Below are 24,170 nucleotides of genomic sequence, written 5' to 3' on the forward strand. Positions count from 1 at the left end.
TTTTATTCATTTCACTGCATACATGGGTGTGTGTGGTGCGTGTATATTTATTGGCTCCATGTATGTTGAAATGAAAAAATACTGATTATAATGGCAACAAATGCAGATAAATGAAGTCAGGAAAGTAAAACAAAAACTTTTATAAACCAAAAAAAAAAAAGTGGTAGTTTTTTTTTTTTAAATATGTATACCTCCTCCGGGCACATCTGTCAACTGGCCACGTGTCATGAAGACAGCATTCAGTCTGTCTTTATTTTTCAACAACCATTATTGAGTCTGCTGGGATTTGTAGACTCACATTTATGATGTGAACGTTAAGTTAAACGTTTCACTATGCGTGGTACTATTGTCTAAAACTGTACTGCCTGAAATTCACACTTCTGGCAAGGAGCTAATTTTGCTGGTATTTTATAAGCACTGCAACTGAAAAAAAATTGACAGGAAATCAGACGCTCCTTCACATTTCTTTCTTTTGGTGAAAGAGATTGAAAAGTAAGTCGCAGTAGAAAGCATTCTCAATTTTGTTAAATGAAATGTTTAAATTATTCCGAAATGCTTACCAGTGCAGGGCAAATCTGCTTCCAAAATGGCAAGTGTGAAAATGTATGGATTATTTGAAGTGTTTGCGTGAAGGGCTGCATGCAGTAAAGATCTGTGGATTGTGTGTATGAATTCAAACATAGTTGTGTCAGTCTACACGCAAAGCACGGACCTGGACTCCGTAGGGTGAGTTAGAGCGCAAATAGATGACATGCACCAAGTAAGGCCTCTGTAAAAGGCCTCACACTACTGTTTTTCATAGTTGGAACTCTACTTTGACTTGAGGAGCCAATGTTATTTTTACTGAAAAACGAATTAAAATTGTGTTTGCCTTTTCTGGAACAATCAACCATTTCCATGTATCGGACTGCTGGGAGCCATCCGACATTCCAGTGCTCATGTGCTTCGGATGGGCCCCAGCCATCCTTACACACTAGCCAGGAAATCCCTCTGGTTCCCACCAGAGGGATTCCATGCTGCAAAAACAGCCTCAAAGGTTGGGAACAGCTTCCCCACCTCCTGATGCTGTATTTGGTTTCAGGGAAATGAAGATCAGCGAGCGATTGACTCTTTTAATTTTCTCTGCATTGGTGCTCGTGGGGCTATCTCAGCCCCCGAGCACCAATCCAGACTGGAGAGGTATCACTGGAAAGGGGAGAATCTCCCATTTTTAAGGGTACCTCTCTCAAGTGGATCCCTGCCTGCTTTTGCTCCCCCAGTTTTTTTTGCAATATGTATACATTGCACTTTGGGCCGTTGCCTGTTGCGCACTACCCAAACAAATCAGGTACCACTTTTATCAGGAGACTTAGAGGAATACAGAATTGTAGAATGAGTGTTATTACCAATTGTCTTTCTGTGCATTTGTGCCTTCCAATTGTAAGACAGGGTGTAAGAAAGAAGGAGTTTTGAGAAATGCCCTCTAATTCACAAGCTAGTATGGGTACCCCCAAAATTCTGAAATGTGCAAATAACCACTTCTTCTAAACTCCATATGTCATTTCAGAAATACATAGATTTCTTTGATACCTGTTTTTCACTCTTTATATTTTACTGAATTAATTACTGTATACCTGGTACACAATGAAAACCCATTGCAAGGTGCAGCTCAGTTACTGGCTCTGAGTACCTCTGGCTCTTGGGAACATACAAACCCTATATATCCTTGTTACTAGAAGAGTCCAGCAGATGTGACAGTATATTGCTTTAAAAAATCTGCCATAGTTAGAAGTTACAGATAAAAATGTAGACCCAAATGCCTGTTTTTTCAACTCAATTTCAATATTTTTTATTTCTACTGTTACTTTCTATAGGAAAACCAAGAAGGAGCTACACAAATAACTCCTTGCTGAATTCAGAACTTTATGTACTTTTCAAAAATGTACAGCTTTTTGGGATCCACTGTAGGTTTCACACCCATTTCTACCACTAACAGGACAGAAGTTGAAAGCACAAAAATAGGACAAATTGGCTATCTCCCAGTAAAATATCAAAACTATGTTGAAAAATGTAGTTTTCTGTTTCACATTTGCCTGTTCCTGAAAGCTGGAAGATGGTATTTTAGCAATATAAACCCTTGGTTGATGCCATTTATAGGGAAAAAACAGGTGCTTTCTTGTGCAGCACTTTTTCCCATCCCCCCCCCAATAAAACCCCAAAATGTAGCCGTATTTTGGCCACTTTCTTGGTCCCCTCCAAGGGAATCGACAAACCCTGGATACCTTTAGAATTCCCTAGATGTTGAAAAGAAAGGACGCAAATTTGGCGTGGATACTTTATGTACACAAAATGTTACGGGAGCCCAAGCGCGAACTACCCAAAATAACAAAAAAAAGGCTTAGCACGGGGCAGGGGAGGAGGCTTAGCAGCAAAGGGGTTAAATACAGTCTTGACTGAAATCGCTGTATGCTTTGAATCAGTAGGTCCTCTGAAAAATGTGGACTAATACAGGCTTCATCTTTCAACCGGATCAGCAAGTTTATCTTTTAGATTTAAGACATTGTACAGGCTGGTCTAGGGTCGCACCAAGAAAAGACCAGGTGAATACTTTTCAAAAAAATGATATATTTTTATGGTCTCTCTTCAAGTTTTCGGGGGAAGACATGGGCTTTTTTTACTTTAATTGCCCCTCCACATCACTATGGCAGGTGGGCAGGCAGGCCTGTCCACTCAGTGATGGGCCTCAACAGGATCATTTAGTTTTCTTTAAAGCAACTGGCAGGCAGGGCAGCAGGAAACTCAGAGGGTGGAGCAAGGCAGCAGTTTCTTTGGTCCTTCAGCCACCATCAACAGCATATTCAATGCTGCTGTCTTTTTGCACTTGATTAACCTCCTAAATAGCCTATCTGCAGTTGAAAGGACCGGCGAAGGTGGGGTTGGGGGACAGAATTAAAGGGGAGTTGAACGCTGTACCCCAAACATTAATTCTTAACCAGGGCTAAGAGAGCACCAGTGGTGTAGCAAGGGAGTCAAGGCCCTAATGCGAGCCTGGGAAACCGGCCCCACTAGTGCCAGGCTGAGTAGTAAAATAATCCATAATTGGAGTCCCTTAACGATGACACTGGTGCCACTGCTCTTTCTGCACCATTGATACCAGCACCCATTGAGGGCACTACAGCACAATACACCAGCAATGTAAGTGGAACCCAGCGCCCTCGAAGCTGCTGTCTGCGTTATGTTAGGTAGTAACTGTCTGGTTTGTATCTGCTGTTGAGTACATAGCTAATGTCTTTGCTATGCTATGTTGCTACTATCTATATTATGTTGTAGTTTGTCGCTGTTGTTGATATTGTTATGTAGCTTCTGTCTGTTGTATTATTTCATTGTGTGATTGTAGGAAGTTGGCTCTGTATATACTATTTCAAAGTAAGAAATAGTGTGCACAGAGTCCAAGGGTTCCCCTTAGAGGTCAGATAGTGGCAAAAAGAGATAATTCTAATGCTCTATTTTGTGGTAGTGTGGTTGAACAGTAGGCTTAACAGAGGGTAGTGTTAAGCATTTGTTGTACACACACAGGCAATAAATGAGGAACACACACTCAAAGACTTACTCCAGGCCAATAGGTTTTTATATTGAAAAATATATTTTCTTTGTTTATTTTAAGAACCACAGGTTCAAGATTTACAATTAATACTTTAAAGGTAAGGTATTTCACATAGATACTTTAGGAACTTTGAATGAAAACAATATCATGTACAGTCTTTGTAAAAATGGCACACCAGCAGCTCAGGGCCGGTCAGGTGCAGAGGTCAAAGAGGTACCCAAAACACATAGGCGCCTATGGGGAACAGGGGTGCTCCGGTTCCAGTCTGGCAGCAGGTAAGTACCTGTGTCCTCGGGGGGGAAGACCAGGGGGGTTTTGTAGAGCACCGGGAGGGACACAAGAAGGCACACAAAGTACACCCTCAGTGGCACAGGGGCGGCCGGGTGCAGTGAGCAAAGTAGGCATCGGGTTTTAGGTTGAAAACAATGGAGAGACCCGGGGGTCACTCTAGCGTTGCAGGCAGGCACAGGGGGGGCTTTTCGGGACAGCCACCACCTGGGCTAGGCAGAGGGTCACCTGGGTGTCGCTCTTGCACTGAAGTTCGGTTCCTTCAGGTCCTGGGGGGCGCAGTGTTGGTTCCAGGCGTCGGGTCCCTTGTTACAGGCAGTCGCGGTCAGGGGGAGCCTCTGGATTCTCTCTGCAGGCGTCGCTGTGGGGACTCAGGGGGGGTAGTCTCTGGTTACTCATGGGCTTGCAGTCGCTGGGGAGTCCTCCCTGAGGAGTTGGTTTTCTGCAGGTCGAGCCGGGGGCGTCGGGTGCAGAGTGTGAAGTCTCACGCTTCTGGCGGGAAACGTGCAGTCTTTGAAAGTTGCTTCTTTGTTGCAAAGAAGTAGCTGGTTTTGAACAGGGCCGCTGTTCACTGGAGTTTCTTGGTCCTTTAGTCCAGGGCAGTCCTCTGAGGCTTCAGAGGTCGCTGGTCCCTGTTTGATGCGTCGCTGGAGCAGGTTTTCGAAGTTGGAGACAGGACGGTGGGACTGGGGCCAAAGCAGTTGTCGTCTTCCTCCTTCTCTGCAGGCTTGTAGGTCAGCAGTCCTTCTTGTTTCTTCAGGTTGCAAGAATCTAGTTTCCTAGGTTCTGGGGTGCCCCTAAATACTGAATTTAGGGGTGTGTTTAGGTCTGGGAGGGCAGTAGCCAATGGTTACTGTCCTTAAGGGTGGCTACACCCTCTTTGTGCCTCCTCCCTGAGGAGAGGGGGGGGCACATCCCTAATCCTATTGGGGGAATCCTCCAAAACCAAGATGGAGGATTTCTGAAGGCAGGGGTCACCTCAGCTCAGGGCACCTTAGGGGCTGTCCTGACTGGTGGGTGACTCCTCCTTGTTTTTCTCATTATCTCCCCTGGACTTGCCACCAAAAGTGGGGGCTGTGTCCAGGGGGCGGGCATCTCCACTAGCTGGAGTGCCCTGGGGCATTGTAACATGAAGCTTGAGCCTTTGAGGCTCACTGCTAGGCGTTACAGTTCCTGCAGGGGGGAGGTGTTAAGCATCTCCCCCCAGTGCAGGCTTTTGTTTCTGGCCTCAGAGAGCACAAAGGCTCTCACCCCAGGGGGTCACAAACTTGTCTCAGCAGCAGGCTGGCACAGACCAGTCATCCCTGCACTGAAGGATTGGGTAAAATACAGGGGGCATCTTTGAGATGCCCTCTGTGTGCATTTTTTAATAAATCCAACACTGGCATCAGTGTGGGTTTATTCTTCTGAGAAGTTTGATACCAAACTTCCCAGTATTCGGTGTAGCCATTATGGAGCTGTGGAGTTCGTTTTAGACAGACTCCCAGACCATATACTTAATATGGCCACACTGTACTTACAATGTCTAAGAATAGACAGACACTGTAGGGGCATATTGCTCATGCAGCTATGCCCTCACCTGTGGTATAGTGCACCCTGCCTTAGGGCTGTAAGGCCTACTAGAGGGGTGACTTACCTATGCCACAGGCAGTATTTTGTGTGCATGGCACCCTTAGGGGGATGCCATGTCGACTTTGCCTGTTTCTCCCCACCAACCCACACAATCTGAAATGGCAGTGTGCATGTGTTAGGTGAGGGGTCCCTTAGGGTGGCACAACATATGCTGCAGCCCTTATGGACCTTCCCTGGTCACAGGGCCCTTGGTACCACTGGTACCTTTTACAAGGGACTTATCCGTGTGCCAGGGGTGTGCCAATTGTGGAAGCAATGGTACATTTTAGGTGAAAGAACACTGGTGCAGGGGCCTGGTTAGCAGGGTCCGAGCACACTTCTCAGTCAAGTCAGCATCAGTATCAGGCAAAAGATGGGGGGTAACTGCAACAGGGAGCCATTTCCTTACAGTGATGTATAGCTTATGTTATGTTACTTAGATTCTGTTCATACTATGTTGCTATATGTTATATTGACTGTTATGTCATACCATGTTGTTGCTGTCTGTGTTATGTAGCTGTTATGTTATGTTATGTAGTATGTAGCTGCTGTTTGTTAAGTTATGTTGTGTACTTACTGTCTATGATATGTCAGATGGTGCTTCGGTCCATGTTATGTAGTTATTTCCTGTGTTATGTTATGCTACAACATGGAAATGCTGTCTATGTTGTGTAAGATGTAGCTGTTCTTGTTATGCTGGTTAGCAGTGAGAGGCAGTCCGATATCACAGCGTTCCTAACTCGCAGTAAAGGTTATTTTGGCAAATTACCCACTATCTCTCAACAAAAATACAACTGTGCATTTTTTTTTATAAATAGCAACTTAATAAAGATCAGTTTTCCCGCATGACGATTTGCTTATTAAACGAAAACAAGGTTTTTGAATAGCCCCAGGGCACCTTGTTTAAACCCCATGCCATATCGTGTATACTGTATGTCACCCACGGGAACGTCGGACTAATATTTTGCATTTGGTCGTTTGAAAATGTGGGGGCTGTGATGAATGCTGTGCATGGCGAGGATCATTAAATGGACGTTCTTGAATACTGGGAGACTTACAGACTTGCTGTGCTTCGTCTGTGGACAGGAATTATTTCCAAGTTCATGAATGGACACTATCATAAGCTTGGGATTGAATTATTGAAAAGCCCTGATGAAGCTCCTGTGAGAGCGAAATGTGTTGTCTGATGTTTTTGGAACAAGTTGAATAAAGAAAGCTTGGAGGCTTTCTTTGTTGGACTTTATGGTTCAAAATGAGTGCTGTGTGAATTTTGAGTTATTGCTATTATTGTCTCTTTATTGCTGCTCAAGTTTAGATGGTGGAGGGTTGTAGAGTGTCCTGGTGTGGAGCAGAAAGGCCTAAAGTGGAGTGGCATAGAGAGCAGCAGACTGGGGTAGAGTGGAGCAGAGTAGAGCAGAGTGGAGTAGAGCGGCGCAGAGGGGAATGGAGTACAGTGGAGTGGTGTAGGGTGGCATAGTGTGGCATAGAGTGGAGTGCGGTAAATGGTCATAAAGTGCCATTTTGTAACGTGGAGTATCATAGAGGGGAGGGGTGTACAGTGGAGTTGAGCAGAGTGTCAGAAAGTGAAATGGCACAGAGTGGAGTGGAGTAAAGTGTTGTAGAATAGATTATAGTGGTGTAGAGTGGAGTTGAGTGGAATAGACTGCTGTGTTGTAGAGTACTGTGTATTATCATAAAGTGGAGTAGCACAGAGTAGTGTATTGTGGCATGGTGTAGAGTCAGAGTGTTGGAGAGTGGAGGGGCATAGAGTGGGGTGGAGTAGATTGGAGTAGAGTAACATGGAGTGGTATAGAGTAGAGTGGAGTGGACTATCGGTAAGTGTTGTGGAGTGAGTGTCGTTGATTGGAGTGGGATAGAGTGGCATGAGAGAGTGGAGTATTGTAGAGTGGAGTATCATGAAGTGGAATAGAATGGAGTGGAATAGGGTGGCATAGTGTAGAATGGAGTGAAGTGTCATAAAGGGGAGTGACATATAGAGGAGTGTCAGAGTGGAATGGAATAGAGTTGGGGGGTGTAAAGTGAAAGAGCTGGGAGTGGAGGCATGTAGAGGGTTGTACAGTGGCGTGGCATAGATTGGAGTAGAGTGTCAGAGATTGCAGTGTTGTAGACTGTCGCACAGTGGAGTGTCAGAGTGGAATGGGATAGGGTAGAGTGTTGTAGAGTGAAGTGGGATAGAATAGAGTTGGGCGGAGTGGGGGTAGAGTGGAGTGAGAGAGAGTACAGTAAAGCAGAGTGGAGTGGCATATTGTAGAGTGGAGTAACGTGTTGTGGAGTAAAGTAGATGGTATAAAGTATAGTGGAGTGTCACAGAGCATCGTAGTGAGGAGTAAGGTACAGTTGAGGGGCATAGAGTGTCATGGCATAGGGTGTCGTAGAGTGGATTGACATAATGTAGAGTGGAATAGAGTGTCAGAGTGGGGTGTTGAATGTTGCAGAGTAGAGTGGATTAGAGTGGAGTGGGAAGGGGTGAAGTATCGTAGAGTGGAGTAGGATAGAGTGGAGTGTCATGAAGTAGAGTGGAGTGGTGTAGCGTAGAGTGGAGTAAAGTGTTGTTGAGTGGCATACAGTAGCAAAGAGTGACTAAGAAGCATAGAGTAGAGTACAGTGGCATACATTGTATAGTAGAGTGTAGTAGAGTGGAGGGTAGTAGAGTGGAGTAAAGTGTTGTAGAGTGGAGTGGCAGAGTGTCGTAGAATGGAATAGAGAGTTATAGATTGGAGTCTTGTAGCGTGTCAGAGTGGAGCGGCACAGAGTGAAGGAGCATAAAGTGGATGGGCATTGAGTCTATGGGCATAGGGTGGAATAGAGTGTCAGAGGGTGGCATGTAGTGGTGCAGAGTGGAGGGACGTATAGTGGAGTGGAGGGGTGTCGAATGAAGTTGAGGGGCATAGAATGCCATACAATGGAGTAAAGTGTCAGACAGTGGAGTGGCTAAGAGTGAAGTAAAGTGGTGTGGAGTTGGCATAGAGTGTTGCAGAGTGGAGTGCGATACAGTGGAGTGTCAGAGTGGGGTAGTACTTAGTGGAGTAGAGTGTTGAAGTGTTAAGTGATGTAGAGTGGATACAATGTCATAGAGTGCTATACAGTGAAGTGTCATACAGTGCAGTAGAGTTGATTACAGTAATGCGTCATAGAGCGTAGAGGCATAGAGTGTAGCAGAGTGTATGGTGTAGAGTGGAGTAGATGGTGTAGAGAGGAGTAATGCAGAGTGGAGTAGAGCGGCGTAGGGTAGGGTGACAGAGTGGAGTACAGTAGAGTGGAGGAGAGTGGCATAGAGAAGCGTGGCATAGAGTAGCATGGAGAGGAGTGGTGCAGAGTGTTGTGGAGTGGCATAGAGTGAAGTGACAGAGTGGAGGGGCATAGAGTGGAATAGAGTGGAGAGGTGTAGAGTGGTGTATGCCTGGTGTGGTAGTGTACTGTCATTATAAACAACACATTTTCTATTGAAAAGACCTCTGCATTTGCACAGACATTCAATTTTACTGATAAAACTATACAGTGCACACACATTAATGTGTAAAAATGGCATCACCTAGCTTAGTGATTTGTTTTGATCATATTACGGTATTTGCTTCCATAGCACTTCAGAACTATAAAAATGTGCTTAATTTGTGCTTTCCTAATTCTGGTATATTCTGAAATATTTTCACAATTCACTTACAAACATTTAAATATTTTTGTTGTGTGCTTCAAAAAAGCATTTTCTTTCATATGCACAGATTGTCATATAGATCCTTCCACTTTGAAGTCAGAGAAAGAAAAGTAAACACCAAGCTCCTTTGACATTTGACCTCTGTCTTTCATTGCACAGCAGATGTGGCAAGATAAGAAAAGAATTTACAGGATGTTTACAAAAAGCAAGCTCTTGTGGAGGAATACAGTAAACAGACTACGTTTCATGGGAGAGACAAAGACATACTGGACAGCCTAAGACAAATAGAAAGCAAACAAATGTGAGTAACAAACCACAAAGCCGATAGTAAACAATGGGTGGAATGTGTTCTTAGTTCAGCAATTAGAATGTCCCCAAGAAATCATTAGCTGTCTGGTCAGGTAGGCTTTGACCTAATTTAGCAACTAGACAGCTGTGCTGTCAAGTAGACTTTGACCTATAAAGTAGCCCACATTTGCAAATCGGGTAAATTCTGAACTTTTAATTTACAATGTACTGGTGTTTGCCAGGTTTGGTACATTGCATACAAACGCGCTTGCTGTAGGGAATATTTGGGGGCATATTTATACTCCGTTTGCGCTGAATTTGCGTCGTTTTTTTCGACGCAAATTCGACGCAAAACTAACTCCATATTTATACTTTGGCGTTAGACGCGTCTAGCGCCAAAGTTCATGGAGTTAGCGTCATTTTTGGGCGTGAACACCTTCCTTGCGTTAATGAGATGCAAGGTAGGCGTTCCCGTCTTAAAAAATGACTCCCAGGCATGTGCGTGGTATTTATACTCCCGGGCAAAAATGACGCCCAGGAGTGGGCGGGGCAAAAAACCCCGCATTTGCGCCTCTTTTTAACGCCTGGGTCAGGGCAGGCGTTAAGGGACCTGTGGGCTCAGGATGAGCCCAGAGGTGCCCTCCCCTGCCCCCAGGGACACCCCCTGCCACCCTTGCCCACCCCAGGAGGACACCCAAGGATGGAGGGACCCATCCCAGGGAAGAAAAGGTAAGTTGTGGTAAGTATTTTTTTTAATTTTTTTTTGTGGCAGAGGGGGGCCTGATTTGTGCCCCCCTACATGCCACTATGCCCAATGGCCATGCCCAGGGGACATGAGTCCCCTGGGCATGGCCATTGGGCAAGGGGGCATGACTCCTGTCTTTGCTAAGACAGGAGTCATGTTAATGGCGTCCGGGCGCCAAAATAAAATGGCGCAAATCGGGTTAAGACGATTTTTTTGCCTCAGCCTGACTTGCCCCATTTTTGGACGCCCAAACACCATTTTTCCCTACGCCGGCGCTGCCTGGTGTACGTGGTTTTTTTCACGCACACCAGGCAGCGCCGGTCGGCTAACGCCGGCTAACGCCATTCAATAAATACGGCGCCCGCATGGCGCTTCAGAATGGCGTTAGCCGGCGCTAATTTTTTTGGCGCAAAACTGCGTTAGCGCAGTTTTGCGTCAAAAAGTATAAATATGGCCCTTGATGTTATGTCAAGGAAATCGACAAAAACTGGCCCATCAGACCTTAAAACAGGCCCACAAAAAGCTAACAACCGGATTTGTTAGACAAGCCCTTCTGGTACTGCCAGACCGCCCTATAGACCAGTCCGACTCTGCAGGTGTTTTTCAGTCGCTGCAGAGGTCTTCAGAAGTACTAAAAGACAGTTTTTTTTAAGCATTGAGAGGCAGTCCGATATCACAGCTTCGCAATTCGTAGTAAAGGTTATATTGGCAATTCATCCACCATTTCTCACCAAAAATACGCCTGTGTTTTTTTTATTTTTTATTTTTTTACAAATAGCATTTTAATAAAGACGCCTGCTCCGGCAGTGCGACTCGCGCATCAAAGCGAAAACAAGTGCCCTATCAGGGGCATATCACCCTCTTACAAGTCACGAAGCAGTGCCCCTGGCCTTCCAAAGCCGAGCTATCCTGCGATCTGCATGTGGGTGCATGGAGCTCCAGAGAAGAGGCAATGCGAATGCACAGCAACAAGGCACTGGAAACATCAGTAACATTCTTCAAGTGTCCCCTCAGAGGGTTTCACCGGTGAGCCTTTACATAAAATAACAAGGGTATGGAACACCAGATGCTTGCCAGAGCTGCTGCAAGTATAATCAGGGCATGAAGATTAATGAATCCTGGGAAGGAAGAGATGCTCCCCCCCAAACCCTCCCCCCGAACACACTATAATGGAAAACAGGTCCTACAGCCACCGGGGAACATAGGGAGCTCCCTAGCACAACTTACAGGCACAAGAGGTGAGAGGGAGCTGCCTGCCCAGCAAAGCTCACCGCTAACAGTAACACACCATATAGGCGAAGGAGATAAAAGGGACTTCCTTGTCCATCAAAGGCCTACTGCTTACAGTAACGCTGTCGATTACATCATTCTGTACCCCCAGGGTTTGCAGTGTAAAGCGCCTCACATACCGGCAGAGGAGGCGAGAGAGAGCTCCTCGCCCTGCAGAGTTTAGACTCACACTGGATATGCAAGCTGGGGCTCACATGCATATTACAGGTGCATGGGCCAGAGGGAGAGTTCCGGGGTCCTGCAGAGCATTCAGCAACACGCCATGGGGCACAGGAGGGCCCCCTGCATGCTTTACACTGAGCACGGGTGCGAGGGGGTTCCAAGCAGAGTACCCAGACACACAGCAGTCAGCAAGGGAGTTCTAAGGCTACCCCTGAAAGCAACTGAAGGAGCCCACATTCACATGAAACTCATTCAAGAATTTTTACAAGGAGGCAGGATTTCCTGCGTTTGAGTTTATCAACAATTCAAAACTTTCATCTTGACGGTGGTGATTTTGTCAGGATTCTAATAATGATCTCTCATGCCACCAGTGCTACCTGCACCAAAGGATACTTATTGCACATTACCATGAAAATCAAGCAAATTATAGATTGAAAACTCTGACAATTGGTACATAATAAGGAAAGTGCTCCCCAAGTGAAGAAAAGACACCACAAAAACCAAAAGAATAGCAGGATGTCTGGTTCTTCTGGTTCTCTGACTGAGAGTAAGGGGCTACTTTGGAGCCAAGGCATTCCTCATCTCTGAAATTGCCAGAAACGCAATCAGGCTGCATCGTATATGACAATATTTTTTCTGACATTGAACCCAAGTCCCACAGAACATCTTTGATCTCATGACTATATTGCCATAACTATAAGATGCAGCACTATTTACAGCTGCACCAGTTAATGCAACACTGTTCATTGCAACCATTCCCCAGGTCACTGTTTGTCCTGATGAGTCCCTGATATCTCTTACACAGGTCGATACATTGTCGACAACCAACAAGACAGATCTTGTGCTTCCATTTTTTCATAGATGAACTGCTCTATGGACATATTTGGTTGTAGAAATGATATATAGGCTGTCTTGATGTTTTACTGATTCACCTACCAATGATTATTAAAATAACAGTGAATTCATTCTGTTCTTTTGTTTTTTTGTGGTCTTTTCTTCACGTGGGGAGCACTCTATTTATCATGTACCAATTGCCAGAGTTTTTAATCTGTAATTTGCTTGATTCTCATGATAATAATGTGAAATAAATATCTTTTGGTGCACGTAGTACTGGTGGCATGAGACATCAGTATTACAGTCCTGTCAGAATTACCACTGTCAAGATGAAAGAATTGAATTGTTGATTAACTCAGCCGCAGGAAATCCTGCCTCATTGTAAAAAGTATTGAATGAGTTTCACATGAACGTGTGTTCCTTCAGACATTTAACCCAAATTCACATTAACATTTGGGGTTGCTTTTGTAGGTAGCTATTTAGCCCCTGACAGCAAGGCACAGGAGGGAGGGGCCTTCCTGCAGTCCTTACAGTGACGTGAAACGGGCAGGTATGTGTTTTTTTCAGCCACAAAGGTCAATTATACAGACGGAGTAGTTGGGTTTAAAAGCAGTGCTATGATTCTGTAACTTCAATGACCTTCTGTTGAAATGATGCTTCTGACACAAACACCCTGAACCCTTACATTGTGCTAATAGCCAGTAAGGTGGAAACCTTCTTTTAGTGATAAACAGGTGTGGTGACCTTCGGTTGACTTAGAAGACTCCTGTCATGAGATTCACTAGGGGAAGTACTGGTTGGTCACTTGTTCAGTTGTGGGCCTGTGGGATGGAAGCATGTCCCCTTCCCAGGCACACAGTTTAGCTGCTGTGCCTCACTCCCTTCCACCAGCGGGCGGGCTCTAGTGATGCAAGGAAAGAGATACTGACGGCCATTGCTTGGCCACTCTAAATGAGCAGGCAGCAGAATAAACCTGGTGACTCATGTGTAAGGGATTGGTGCTGCTTAGTAGACTCTTAGCCAATGTGGGATCATTCTGAATAGATTCCACCCAGCATCAATGGTAGAAGGATCCTCCAAGATCCACCCAGCATGTGCTTTCATCACAAGCATGTCATCCCACAGGACTCCTTCTGCCCCTTCTTTGTATTGGTCCTCGGCACATAGCTCCAACCAAGGACCATATGCTGCTGCTGAAAACTGTTCCTTGTATGCTCATTGCTCATGCTCCTATACTGTAAAGATTACCCACCACACTTGCACCACTTCTTACATGTGCGTTAGAAGCATGCAATACTCCTGACTTAGCTCGACCTGTTCCAGAAGAACAGTGAGGTTAATGTTTAACAAAGCCTCAGTTCTATGAAGCTGATAGAAAGAGTTTCATTCAAATCACGGCGTTCCACTAAAACTGTGTGTAATCTGATGCAAGTGCATAGGTTTTATTAGAAGAATTCAAGAGGAATGAAGAAAGACATTCAAAAGTAACTTGCTACTTGCACTGTGAGTGATCTGAAGTAGGTGTCAAAGGTTGGCTCTAGAACTGGACACAAGCCAGTGATGGAACCGGAACTGGATTAAGCACACTCAAAGTGGTTTGTGGAGCTGTCTCTCCTCCTGCACTTCAGCATTCCACTTGCTCTCCTCTTGACTGAATGTGTACTGTCTTTGAGCTAAATAAGCCGAAGATTATCAAGGAGAAAGGAAGTGCACTATTGTGCAAATTGCACAACTGCCGAGGCTTAGGCTGAATCTGTTCTGTGTGAGGGTAGTTTGCACAGCTGCTTCCGATGCTGTAACCACTGAATATGCAAGGGAAGCTTGCTCTCCTACTGCACAACCTTTACTTGAATTGTGTAAAGGAAGCTTGCACTACTAATGCCCATTTGACTGCTATACTCTGTGTCTACTGAAGCTTCTACCCAAAAGCCATTACCAATGTTTGTTATGAGGCATGGCTGAAATCTCCACATTAAAGTGGCCATGCAGTGTAAGGCGAAGCAGCTAGTTCTCCTAATCCAACCCTTTTCCTTCACAACTAGTCACCAACAAGGAGGATTCAAGAATGCCCTATTTGGTGATGACTGGTTGGCGTTTAAGCAAAGTTTTTTCCCTTGTTGTATTGCCCTTTTGAGTACATGATACAAAACCTCATCTACAGTAAATCTTAATCTTAGGAACTCCGGATGTTTTGTTACTGAATTACTGGTCCCTGCCCCATCGAGCCCCAAACCTAATACCCCAGCCCTGCCCCTCCATACACAGTCCTTTGCAGTTGGCCCACCCCGGATTAATGGCAAGTGATCTCTAGGAGACACAGGTTCTATAGAGGGTGGATGCACATCAGAGAAGCCAGAGGTAGAGGAGAGGCTTCAGGAATCCCACACTAACACTTTACCCAGGGCTAAGCCCTGAGGCGAACAACTCGAACCGCAGCCTTTTCAGATCTGGCACAATGGGGTATGCTGGAGTCACCAAGCTTTGCCTTTACAGAAGGTGGGAAGAGACCACAATACTGTCCCACGGGGACCACTGGCTTCACCATGATAATAGTGGGCTGGGCAGTGTGCATGACATACGAACCAACTTTCCTATTACGAAAGCCTGCATGAACAGGCATCCGGGTGTTTGTACGCATCCAACGTACCTCCATTGAAGATGGAAAGACTCCAGCTTCCTGTAATGTTATTTCACACTATTGTTTACTGTCTTACAACTGGTCTTAAAAGTCCCCCATACCTTTAAAATGCACAACCTCCACGCCTCTCTGATCTCCATTCCACATCTTAACGCACACCCTTCTAAACATTTTTCCTTTGTGGGAGTTACATGTTATTTCAGCTGCATCTTGCAAATGGGCTCTAATGCCACACAAATTATTTTGTTGGCCTCTAATTGTTTTTGGTGGTTTCATTTTGTGTTTTTCATCAAACAATATAATTTCCCGTATTATATTTGATAGCCTTACGTATTTAAATTCAGCAAAAGTAAAAAAAAATAAAAAAATATATAAAACATCTGCTAGTGAATGGTTCAAGTAGAATAAAACACAGTTGCTGACTGGTCGGCTGGAATTTCCTCTCGGTAACGCTCTTTTCTACTCAACCCATGTGGAAGTGAATTTTCTGTCCCAATGAATGGTAAACAATGGGCCCATCGCCTTCCCACGCTTTCCCCGTTACCCAAGCGTTTAGATATCAACATGTCACTGGAGAAGCCACGTCTCAATACTTGACTTTCCTTTATAAACCACTGTAAGCCGGTACTTTTGAACAATTTGTCTGACCCAAGACTACATCACCAAGAATGCCTTAAGGGGCTGAATCAAAGCCAAGGACTGTCTTTAAAATAGTGTTTTGGGTGATATTGAGACATATGGTAACTTGCTCCCAGGCATTTCTCATCAGATACCCCAGACAAACAGACCTTGTTTGGTGCAGTACGGCAGGGCAGAGGTAATTAAAACTCAATGAGAGTCAAAGTGCACACATTTTAAACATGTCGGTTTGTCGAGATGTAAAGCAACACTCTGCTTCCCATGCACACACTATTGACAGTATGCAGGAGCGGAGACGGGCGCCTCAGGGCTGGATGGCACAGTATTACAACCTGTCACCTCCAGCAGTGTCTAACACAGGCAGCTAACATGCTAGCCCGAAATCTGGCAACCACGTGTCAAGGAATCGGAAAGAGAAGCACACATACTGCTGGTGCTGGCTAGAAGGCTACTGAGAACAAGCACTGACAACGCTAAAAGGTCTGGTTTCTCTGGGGCGAAAAGCTATTCGGTTTATTAATTGTGTATTTTATTTTTAAAGCTTGTGAAGTGCAATAGCATACCAAGGGGTTGCAGGTCATTGTCCAGCACATCAAATATATATATTTGTATATATATAGTATAACAAATAATGCCCTAATATCATGTACACCAAAGTAGGGAAAGAACTAAGAAGGAAAGAAAAAACAAAATTAGTTTAAAAAAAAAAAAAACATTCAGAAAGTGAACGAAAGGTGAGAGGGAGTCCAGTTCTGGACTATCCAGGTACTCTAGGAACCACGGACATTCCTGGTTCATATTGGCCCCTTTCTCCGCTAAATAAAAAGAAAGGCAGCAAGTTCCAAGGCCTTTGAAAGTGAATCTATTACCTTCATGAATGTCCTTGAATACTTCCGAACAAGATTGGGTCCATAAAGAAACTCTGCACAAAAGTGATGTCTTTTCGCCCTGTGTTACAACCCGTACATTCATTAACATGTGCTCACAACTATCTAATAAAGGAACGTGGGTGCACTTTCATGCGTTCCTTCACAGCGCCAAACACTTCACAACTTTTATTTCGTATACACTATGCTGAAAAGTGGGTTTTATTTTGTTAAGGTAACCGTGTTAGATGCGCTGTCTGAAAACCGACATATATAAACAAATATATGATTTTGTCTGTACCAGCCCACAACTATACCGGGGTTCCTCTTAATATAAAGTTGCTTTCCATTATCCGTAGACAAAGGGGAGTTTATGGTTCTGTGGTTGCTGATGTCCACAGCATGGGTGCCGTATTTCTACTAGCAATGCATGTGCATTGTTCACAGGACAACATACATACAGATCAAAGGATAGTGAGTATATCAGTGGCATTGCTTCCTATAGTCATGAGATGCTATTCATGTTAGTAACAATAAAGAATTGATATTATTCATAGAATGGGGGTGTGATCAACGGCTGCATAGCATTATTATTGTTTATAGTAGGACACTCATGTGAATCCTAACATGCCATTCTTATTAGTTCAAGACATCAGTGCAAAAGTCACAGCACTGACTTACTGCTCGGAGCACGTAATTCCATTGATCATCTTACAGCAATTTATTGATCATGATACTGCTGTCATTGAGCTCCTAGACTGTCGTTTGTATCAGTCTCATAACGGCTTCCAGTGGGATCATAGGCTTTATTTGTATGCTGCATGAAATTGCATCTTCACTGGCTTGTTTGCAACATTTGCTGTGCAAAAGTCGGTGTAAATCTCATGGATGACTTCATGGTATACAGAGAAAGTGACATGGATCAGTTTACACATTTTGTCTAATTTCTTGTAACGTGTGGCTTCATTAGGCAAAGGAAGCATAAAAAAGGGTTGGTAATGATAAGGAGTGCTTGGGTGGCAGCGAGCCAAGTGTAACTAGCACAAGTCATGCTAAACAAGAAAGGACATAGGGTGAGAATTGGCATAGAGGGAATAGGGGAGGGCCCAGAAGAGAAAGGGTGGTATGGTGGGGTACGGTACTCCTTTTCCCATGAGGGTGCATCACGGGTGCCTCACCTCACCACCTTGCAAAAAGTGACCTCATGAAACTCAATATAAATGAATCGCGACTTCGTGACTTGGGATTTTGGTGACGGAATCCGAAACTGAGAGCACGGTAGGTAATTATAAATCACAAGTAATGCTGCAGCCACGTGGTAGTCTTGAAGGCACAGTTTTAAGAGCTTGGTGAAGTTGTGGTGAGGTGGTGTTTTGGGGAGGGGATCAGAACTAATTGAAGAGGGCTTGGGGGAACTTCAGTTGTAATGGGTCAGCTAACGAAGGGCTGGGTATTAGTGGGGTCGCTGACTGTTCTTTCTCGAAGTCAATGATGTGCGCATTATTATGACAGGGTGCACTCTCAGGTATGTCAACACTTGACCTGGAGATCAGCTCCCCAGTGAACAATACAAACTGGGTACATTCTATCTGCTAGAAGCCTAGTATGGGAGCCCCGTATACCGAGGTCTCTGCACTTTTCATGCCAAATAACCCAGATGGCACGCAATCTGCCACACTCATTGAGCACTATAACTCAGTGACAAATCTATGATGAAGACACTCTTCCTGCAACTGTAAAATAACCCAAAATAACACACACCTGATGATATAGCATCATAATACCAAGTTTTTAAGGTTCTTGGACTCTACAAGTGGTTGAAGGCCAGACCTTTGCAAATGACTCACAACATAACATAACACAACACAACATATTGATTTCCTGTGTACTGCAGGAATAACGGAATGAGGTGGCATGGACTGAACTTAGAGCATTATATTGTTGAAACAAGCTGCTCGAGCTGTTAAGGAATCATACTGAACACAACAGTTACTGATGACATCTCAACTTCTACATAGAGATAGTCTGAACATCAAAATGATACGAGGATGTTATTAATGTAGATTAAGGGACATAATTGTTAATGAACATATCATGTACATCTTATTACCCACACTGCAATGCTTCTAGCCATTAAAACACTGAATTAGTATTTACTGGGGCATGGAGTATGGTGTTTCCAATGATCTCTGCAGAGTACATGTATTGACTATCACATATTGTTCAAGTTGATCACACCCTGGATTCCAGGTCGATGATATAATGCATTCCAATTGACCAAAGCACAGACTTCTATTCAGTAAAGCCTTCTTGTGGATCAAAGCTCAACATTTTTACACTGCCCTAGATCTTTGCGTGGAATGCTGTATTGTCACATCATACAGTTATTATAGATCATGGCATGGAATAACTTGGCCTTAGTATCAAATGTGTTGGTCATAGTATGCAAGTATTGCTCATTATGGAATTCATATGGATCACAGCACTCTAATCATATTGAGTACACTGTGTCTTATTATTGGTAAGAGCTATTAAATCTTACTGACCAGAGAAGAGCATTCTTGTTGACCATATGATGGCATTTTCTTACTCATGACAGTGTCCTTATTATGAAAATATAACATTCTTGTGTGGCATAGCATGGAACTACTCTTCCTAATAGTATGGATTTTTTTATTGATCATAGCATGGCCCTAATGATGATGGCATTCCTACTGATCACAGTATGGTGGTGTTATTGATCATAACATTATATTATCAAAATAAAATTGGATTTTTGTCACAGTAATGTGCCATTTGTATGGCAATGACAGGAAACTCATTGATTATTATATGCATTTCTGATTAGTCATATCATGGAATTCCCATTGTTGACAACACAATTTCAACTGATTAAATGTTTCATATTGTTTAGAACAACACTGTCTGCAGCACAGTATTGTTATCGATCATGGCAATGATTTCTTAATGATCACATTAAACCATTCCTGTCAACTGAATTCTTAGTGAGCACAACACTGAATACTGATAAGGGCGCTTCTATTGATCATAATGTGGCAATATTTCAGCTCCCGTGATCATAGAATAAAATCCTATCGATCATAGCTAGCCGTTCTAATTACCCACAGTGTGATAGTTTCATTAGCGTGGGGGGCTGCCATGGTTCATAGCACTGGAATTTCTTCAACATTAGTTGCAGGATCAAGTTCTTTGAAATCACAGGATAAATGTTGAGCTGATCACATAATTGGAGTTATATTGACTAGAGAATGAAATTCTTGCAAATCAGTGGTTTGACTTTCCATCGATCAGAAGAATGGAACTCTTTATTCATAGATTGCAATTTTATTGACAATTGCATGGAATTATAATGGCGTGGAATCGATGGTGCCTACAGAATTGTCAAAGGGCCATATTAGCATACACTCTTTCTGATCATGACATGGTGTGCCCATCAGTCCGTTGTAACTGGCACTGCTCTGCACTCCTCGCTTAGCTTACCACAGCGCTCCTATTTTTTCACACTGTTGCAGTTCTATTAATCCTAGCCTGGCCTTCTTATTGACTACAGTGTGGCACGTTACCGATGACAGTGGGGCAATCATTTTGGGGTACGGTGGACTCTACTTACAGGTATGCGGTGAAAGGGCTCAGCCCGCCAGGTACCGCCGAGAGCCCTTGCTCTGAACAGTCCGTCCACACTCGGATTCCATCCTTCTCGCAGCGGCATCCCAGGGGGCACGCGGGGGCCGTGACGCCAGCTTCCTGCTCCATTGAGGGGCTCCTGATAGCGCCAACTGCTGCAAGCACAGCCCAGAGGAGGGCAACGGAGTCCATGGTGAGAAGTGTGTACCCAGGTGTCTACCCCCTGGCCGAGAGTGGTGCTACGATGAAGAGTTTATCAACAGGACTCCTGCCTGGGTTAGATAAGGGGGTGGCTCTCGATGGCCATGTCAACTTGATTCTGCACTCCGGGCACTGTCACTCAGACGCCTTTCTGCAGTAGACACTGGGGCACCTGGCTAGGATGGTACTTCCAGGCCAGGTTGTTGCGGAGCCACCTCCTAGTGCTAGGCACATTGATGCCAGTGATGCCTATCGTACAGTACAGAGTACCAGTGCTGCCTTCAGGTATTATGGACGCAGGCGGCCTTTCAATGAGATATAAATGAGTGCGCAGGTGCAGTGTACCAGGGAGGTGCACGGCTCCGGTGCCACAGAGGTGGTCTCAGGTGCGGTGCATCCGTGGTATGCTCCGGTGCGGTGTACGTATTCTTCCCTCAGGTCCGGTGCACTCACGCTTCCCTCAGGTGCAGGATAGCTAAGATGAGCACAGGTGCGCTGCACGAGGACTGCCCTCAGACCGTGTGCCCGGTATGTCTCGCGAGCGCTCCCTCCAGGTGAGCGCAGGTGCGATGCATCTGGCTGCTCGGTACCGGGACGGTTTTCCACGCGGTGCTCCGCAGGTCCCTCGGTCCCTGTTGTAGTGAAGCTGAAGCTCGCGCACTGAGCAGCTCTTGGAGGATCAGACTTCTTGGGTTTCACGGGCAGGGCTGGGCTGGGGTGGTGAATTTACCGGGGAGGAGTCGGAAACTTTTTTTCCCCTCTGACTCTTCTGAAGAGCTGGCAGGAATTCATTCCATTCAGAGAAAAGGAGCGAAAACACCCCAGAGGGAGTAGAACTCAGAAAAGGAGGGAGCAAAGCCCATGGGGTGGGGATGAAGGGGGGTTGGGGGGTGTGGCACAGTGTGGGGCAGGAGGAAGGACTGTGGAGGCCAGGTGCAAGCACTGCCGACAGTATGTGGGACCATAGCGCGTGGCAGAGGGACCGTAGCGCGTGGCAGAGGGGAGCATTGCGTGGGGCAGAAAGGAGGATAGAGCGAGGCGGGAGGGGGCATAGACCGCGGCAGGAGGGCGTCGAGAAGAGAGCAGGAAGAAGCAAATCCCGAGACTGGATGGAGCACCCCCCGAGAAAGACGGGAGGGCAGTCTCCAATAGGAGGGCCGTAGCCTGGGCAGGAGAGCTAGTATTAACAGCAGACAGTGGTACCACTGCCTAGTTGATGCATATATCGGGACAAGAGTGAACACCACTCAGGAAGGGTTGAGGAGAAAACACTGCTCAGGGCGCACTCTAGTGCAACCCCAGGTAGGAAGGAGAACTGTCGATGGCAGCACCCGGAGGAGGGAGACGATCCCAGCATAGGGGGGAGTACAGCAGAGATATAAAATCCGAGGACGAGCGGAGCACACACGGCGGTATACGAGGGAGCAAGTCTCCAGAAGGGAAGGATAGCAATCCACTGTCCCGGAGGAGGCACAGGGCTCGGACAGGAGGACAGCTGCCATTGTCAGCCGCGTGGAGAGCACAACATGGGGCAGAAGAGGCCCCAGCTGCAATATAGGGTAATGGCACATGGGAAAGGAGAGAAGACAGCCGGGGCAGCAGAGAGCACAAATCCTGGGGCAGGACGGATTACAGATCCCGGTACGCGAGGCAGCGCATCTAGGGGCAGGAGAGCGCACAGCTCCTGATAGGGTTAGCGCTCCGTATAGGTGCGGAGCCCGAGACAAGGGACGCACTCAGGGGCATATTTATACTCTGTTTGCACCGAATTAGTGTCATTTTTTTTTACTCTAATTCGGTGCAAAACTAACTCCATATTTATACTTTGGTGCTAGACCCCTCTAGCACCAAATTTATGGAGTTAAAGTCATTTTTTGAAAGTGGAGACCTACTTTGCCTTAATGAGATGCAAGGTAGGCGTTCCTGTGCAAAAAAATGACTCTATGGCCTTAACGCCATGTTTAGGGGCATATTTATACTCTGCGGCATATTTATACTCTGTTTGCACCCGAATTAGTGTCATTTTTTTTTACTCTAATTCGGTGCAAAACTAACTCCATATTTATACTTTGGTGCTAGACCCATCTAGCACCAAGGCCCTGATTTTAACTTTTTTTGCACCGCATTAACGTCATTTTATGACACAAAACTGGCGCAAACGTACAAAATATTGGCCCTCATTCATACTTTTTGCTGCAAAACTGCACTAACTCAGTTTTGCACCAAAATGTTTAGCACCGGCTTGCACCATTTCTGTGCACCAGCTGGGCACCATATTTATGGAATGGTGCAAGCCGGTGCAAAGAGTAGGCTAGAGTTTAAAAAAATGACTTTAGTCGGGTGGAGCTGGCAGTATAGAAGAAGAGGGGTTAGCACCAAAAAATGGCTTTAGGCAGGTTAGAGTAAAAAAAATGACTCTAACCAGATTAGCGTCATTTTATGGTGCTAAACCTACCATGCCACATGACTCCTGCCTTAGAAAAGGCAGGAGTCATGCCCACCACCCCAGTGGCCAGCACAGAGGACCGGGGTTCCCTGGGCATGGCCATTGCACCCTGTGCCATGCATGGGGGGCCCTGAGGGCCCCCTATGGCACTTTCAAAAATAAAATGCACTTACCTGTACTTACCTGGGATGGGGTCCCCCATCCTCGCAGTTCCTGTCGTGTGGGTGGGGGTGCCCCTAGGGCCTAGGGAGGGCACCTCTGGGCTTATTCCATGGTGTTCCACCATGGAAATAGGCCCACAGGTCCCCTAACCCCTGCCCTGACCCAGGTCTTAAAAAATCGGGCAAAGCAAGCTTTGCCCCATTTTTTGACCCCTCCTCCCTCCTTTGCACCATTTTTACATGGAAGTATAAATATGGTGTTAAGGCCATAGAGTCATTTTTTGGCACGGGAACGCCTACCTTGCATCTCATTAAGGCAAGGTAGGTTTTCACTTCCAAAAAATGACTTTAACTCCATAAATTTGGTGCTAGATGGGTCTAGCACCAAAGTATAAATATGGAGTTAGTTTTGCACTGAATTAGAGTAAAATAAAAATGACGCTAATTCAGTGCAAACAGAGTATAAATATGCCCCTTAGAGTAAAAAAATGATGATAATCTGGTCAGAATCATTTATTTTTACTCAAAACTGCCTAACGTCATTTTTTTTTAAGCTAGCCTACCCTTTGCACCGGTTTGCACCATTCCATAAATATGGTGCCCAGCTGGTGCTAAAAAATGGTGCAAGCCGGTGCAAAACTTTTGGGGGCAAAACTGCCTTAGTGCAGTTTTGCACCAAAAAGTATAAATAAGGCCCTCAGGGCGGGGAAGTGGCGCAAACATGGGCATCTCTGTGAAAAACACAGACCGGGACAGCAGAAAGCACACGGGGGCAGAGGGAGGGCGTACACTCTGGGAAAGGAGACAACATAGACGGAGCGCCAGTGTTGTAACATGGTTGCCCTTGTAGTGTAGTGAAAGACAGTTGTAAATGGGATGCTTTACTCCCTCAGCCGCTGGGGTTTCTTGCCACTGCACCTGCTGCACTGTGGACAGGTACGCCCTTGCGAGAACAGCCTCTAGCAGAAGAAACGCATCTGACAAAGAAGCCTGAGCCAGCATGGAGTTTAGCACTGGAAGGAGCACAACACTCCAGGAGAGAGCCGTTTTCGGGGCCAGATAGAACTAACACGGGACTGAAGGGAGCACGCACAGTAGAG

General features: G+C 45.4%; 1 protein-coding gene across 1 annotated transcript in view; it reads right to left on the reverse strand.

Annotated features, from left to right (window-relative positions):
• LGR6 (leucine rich repeat containing G protein-coupled receptor 6) overlaps nt 1-21,257 on the reverse strand; it is a 404,113-nt gene extending 382,856 nt beyond the window's left edge. The window contains exon 1 of the mRNA XM_069238930.1: nt 20,249-21,257. Coding sequence (XP_069095031.1) covers nt 20,249-20,454 — 206 coding nt within the window. The 5' untranslated portion in view covers nt 20,455-21,257. The remainder of the gene's footprint in view (nt 1-20,248) is intronic.
• Nucleotides 21,258-24,170: the final 2,913 nt, after the last annotated feature.

The sequence above is a fragment of the Pleurodeles waltl genome, chromosome 6, assembly GCF_031143425.1.
Source record: "Pleurodeles waltl isolate 20211129_DDA chromosome 6, aPleWal1.hap1.20221129, whole genome shotgun sequence".
NCBI lineage: Eukaryota > Metazoa > Chordata > Amphibia > Caudata > Salamandridae > Pleurodeles > Pleurodeles waltl.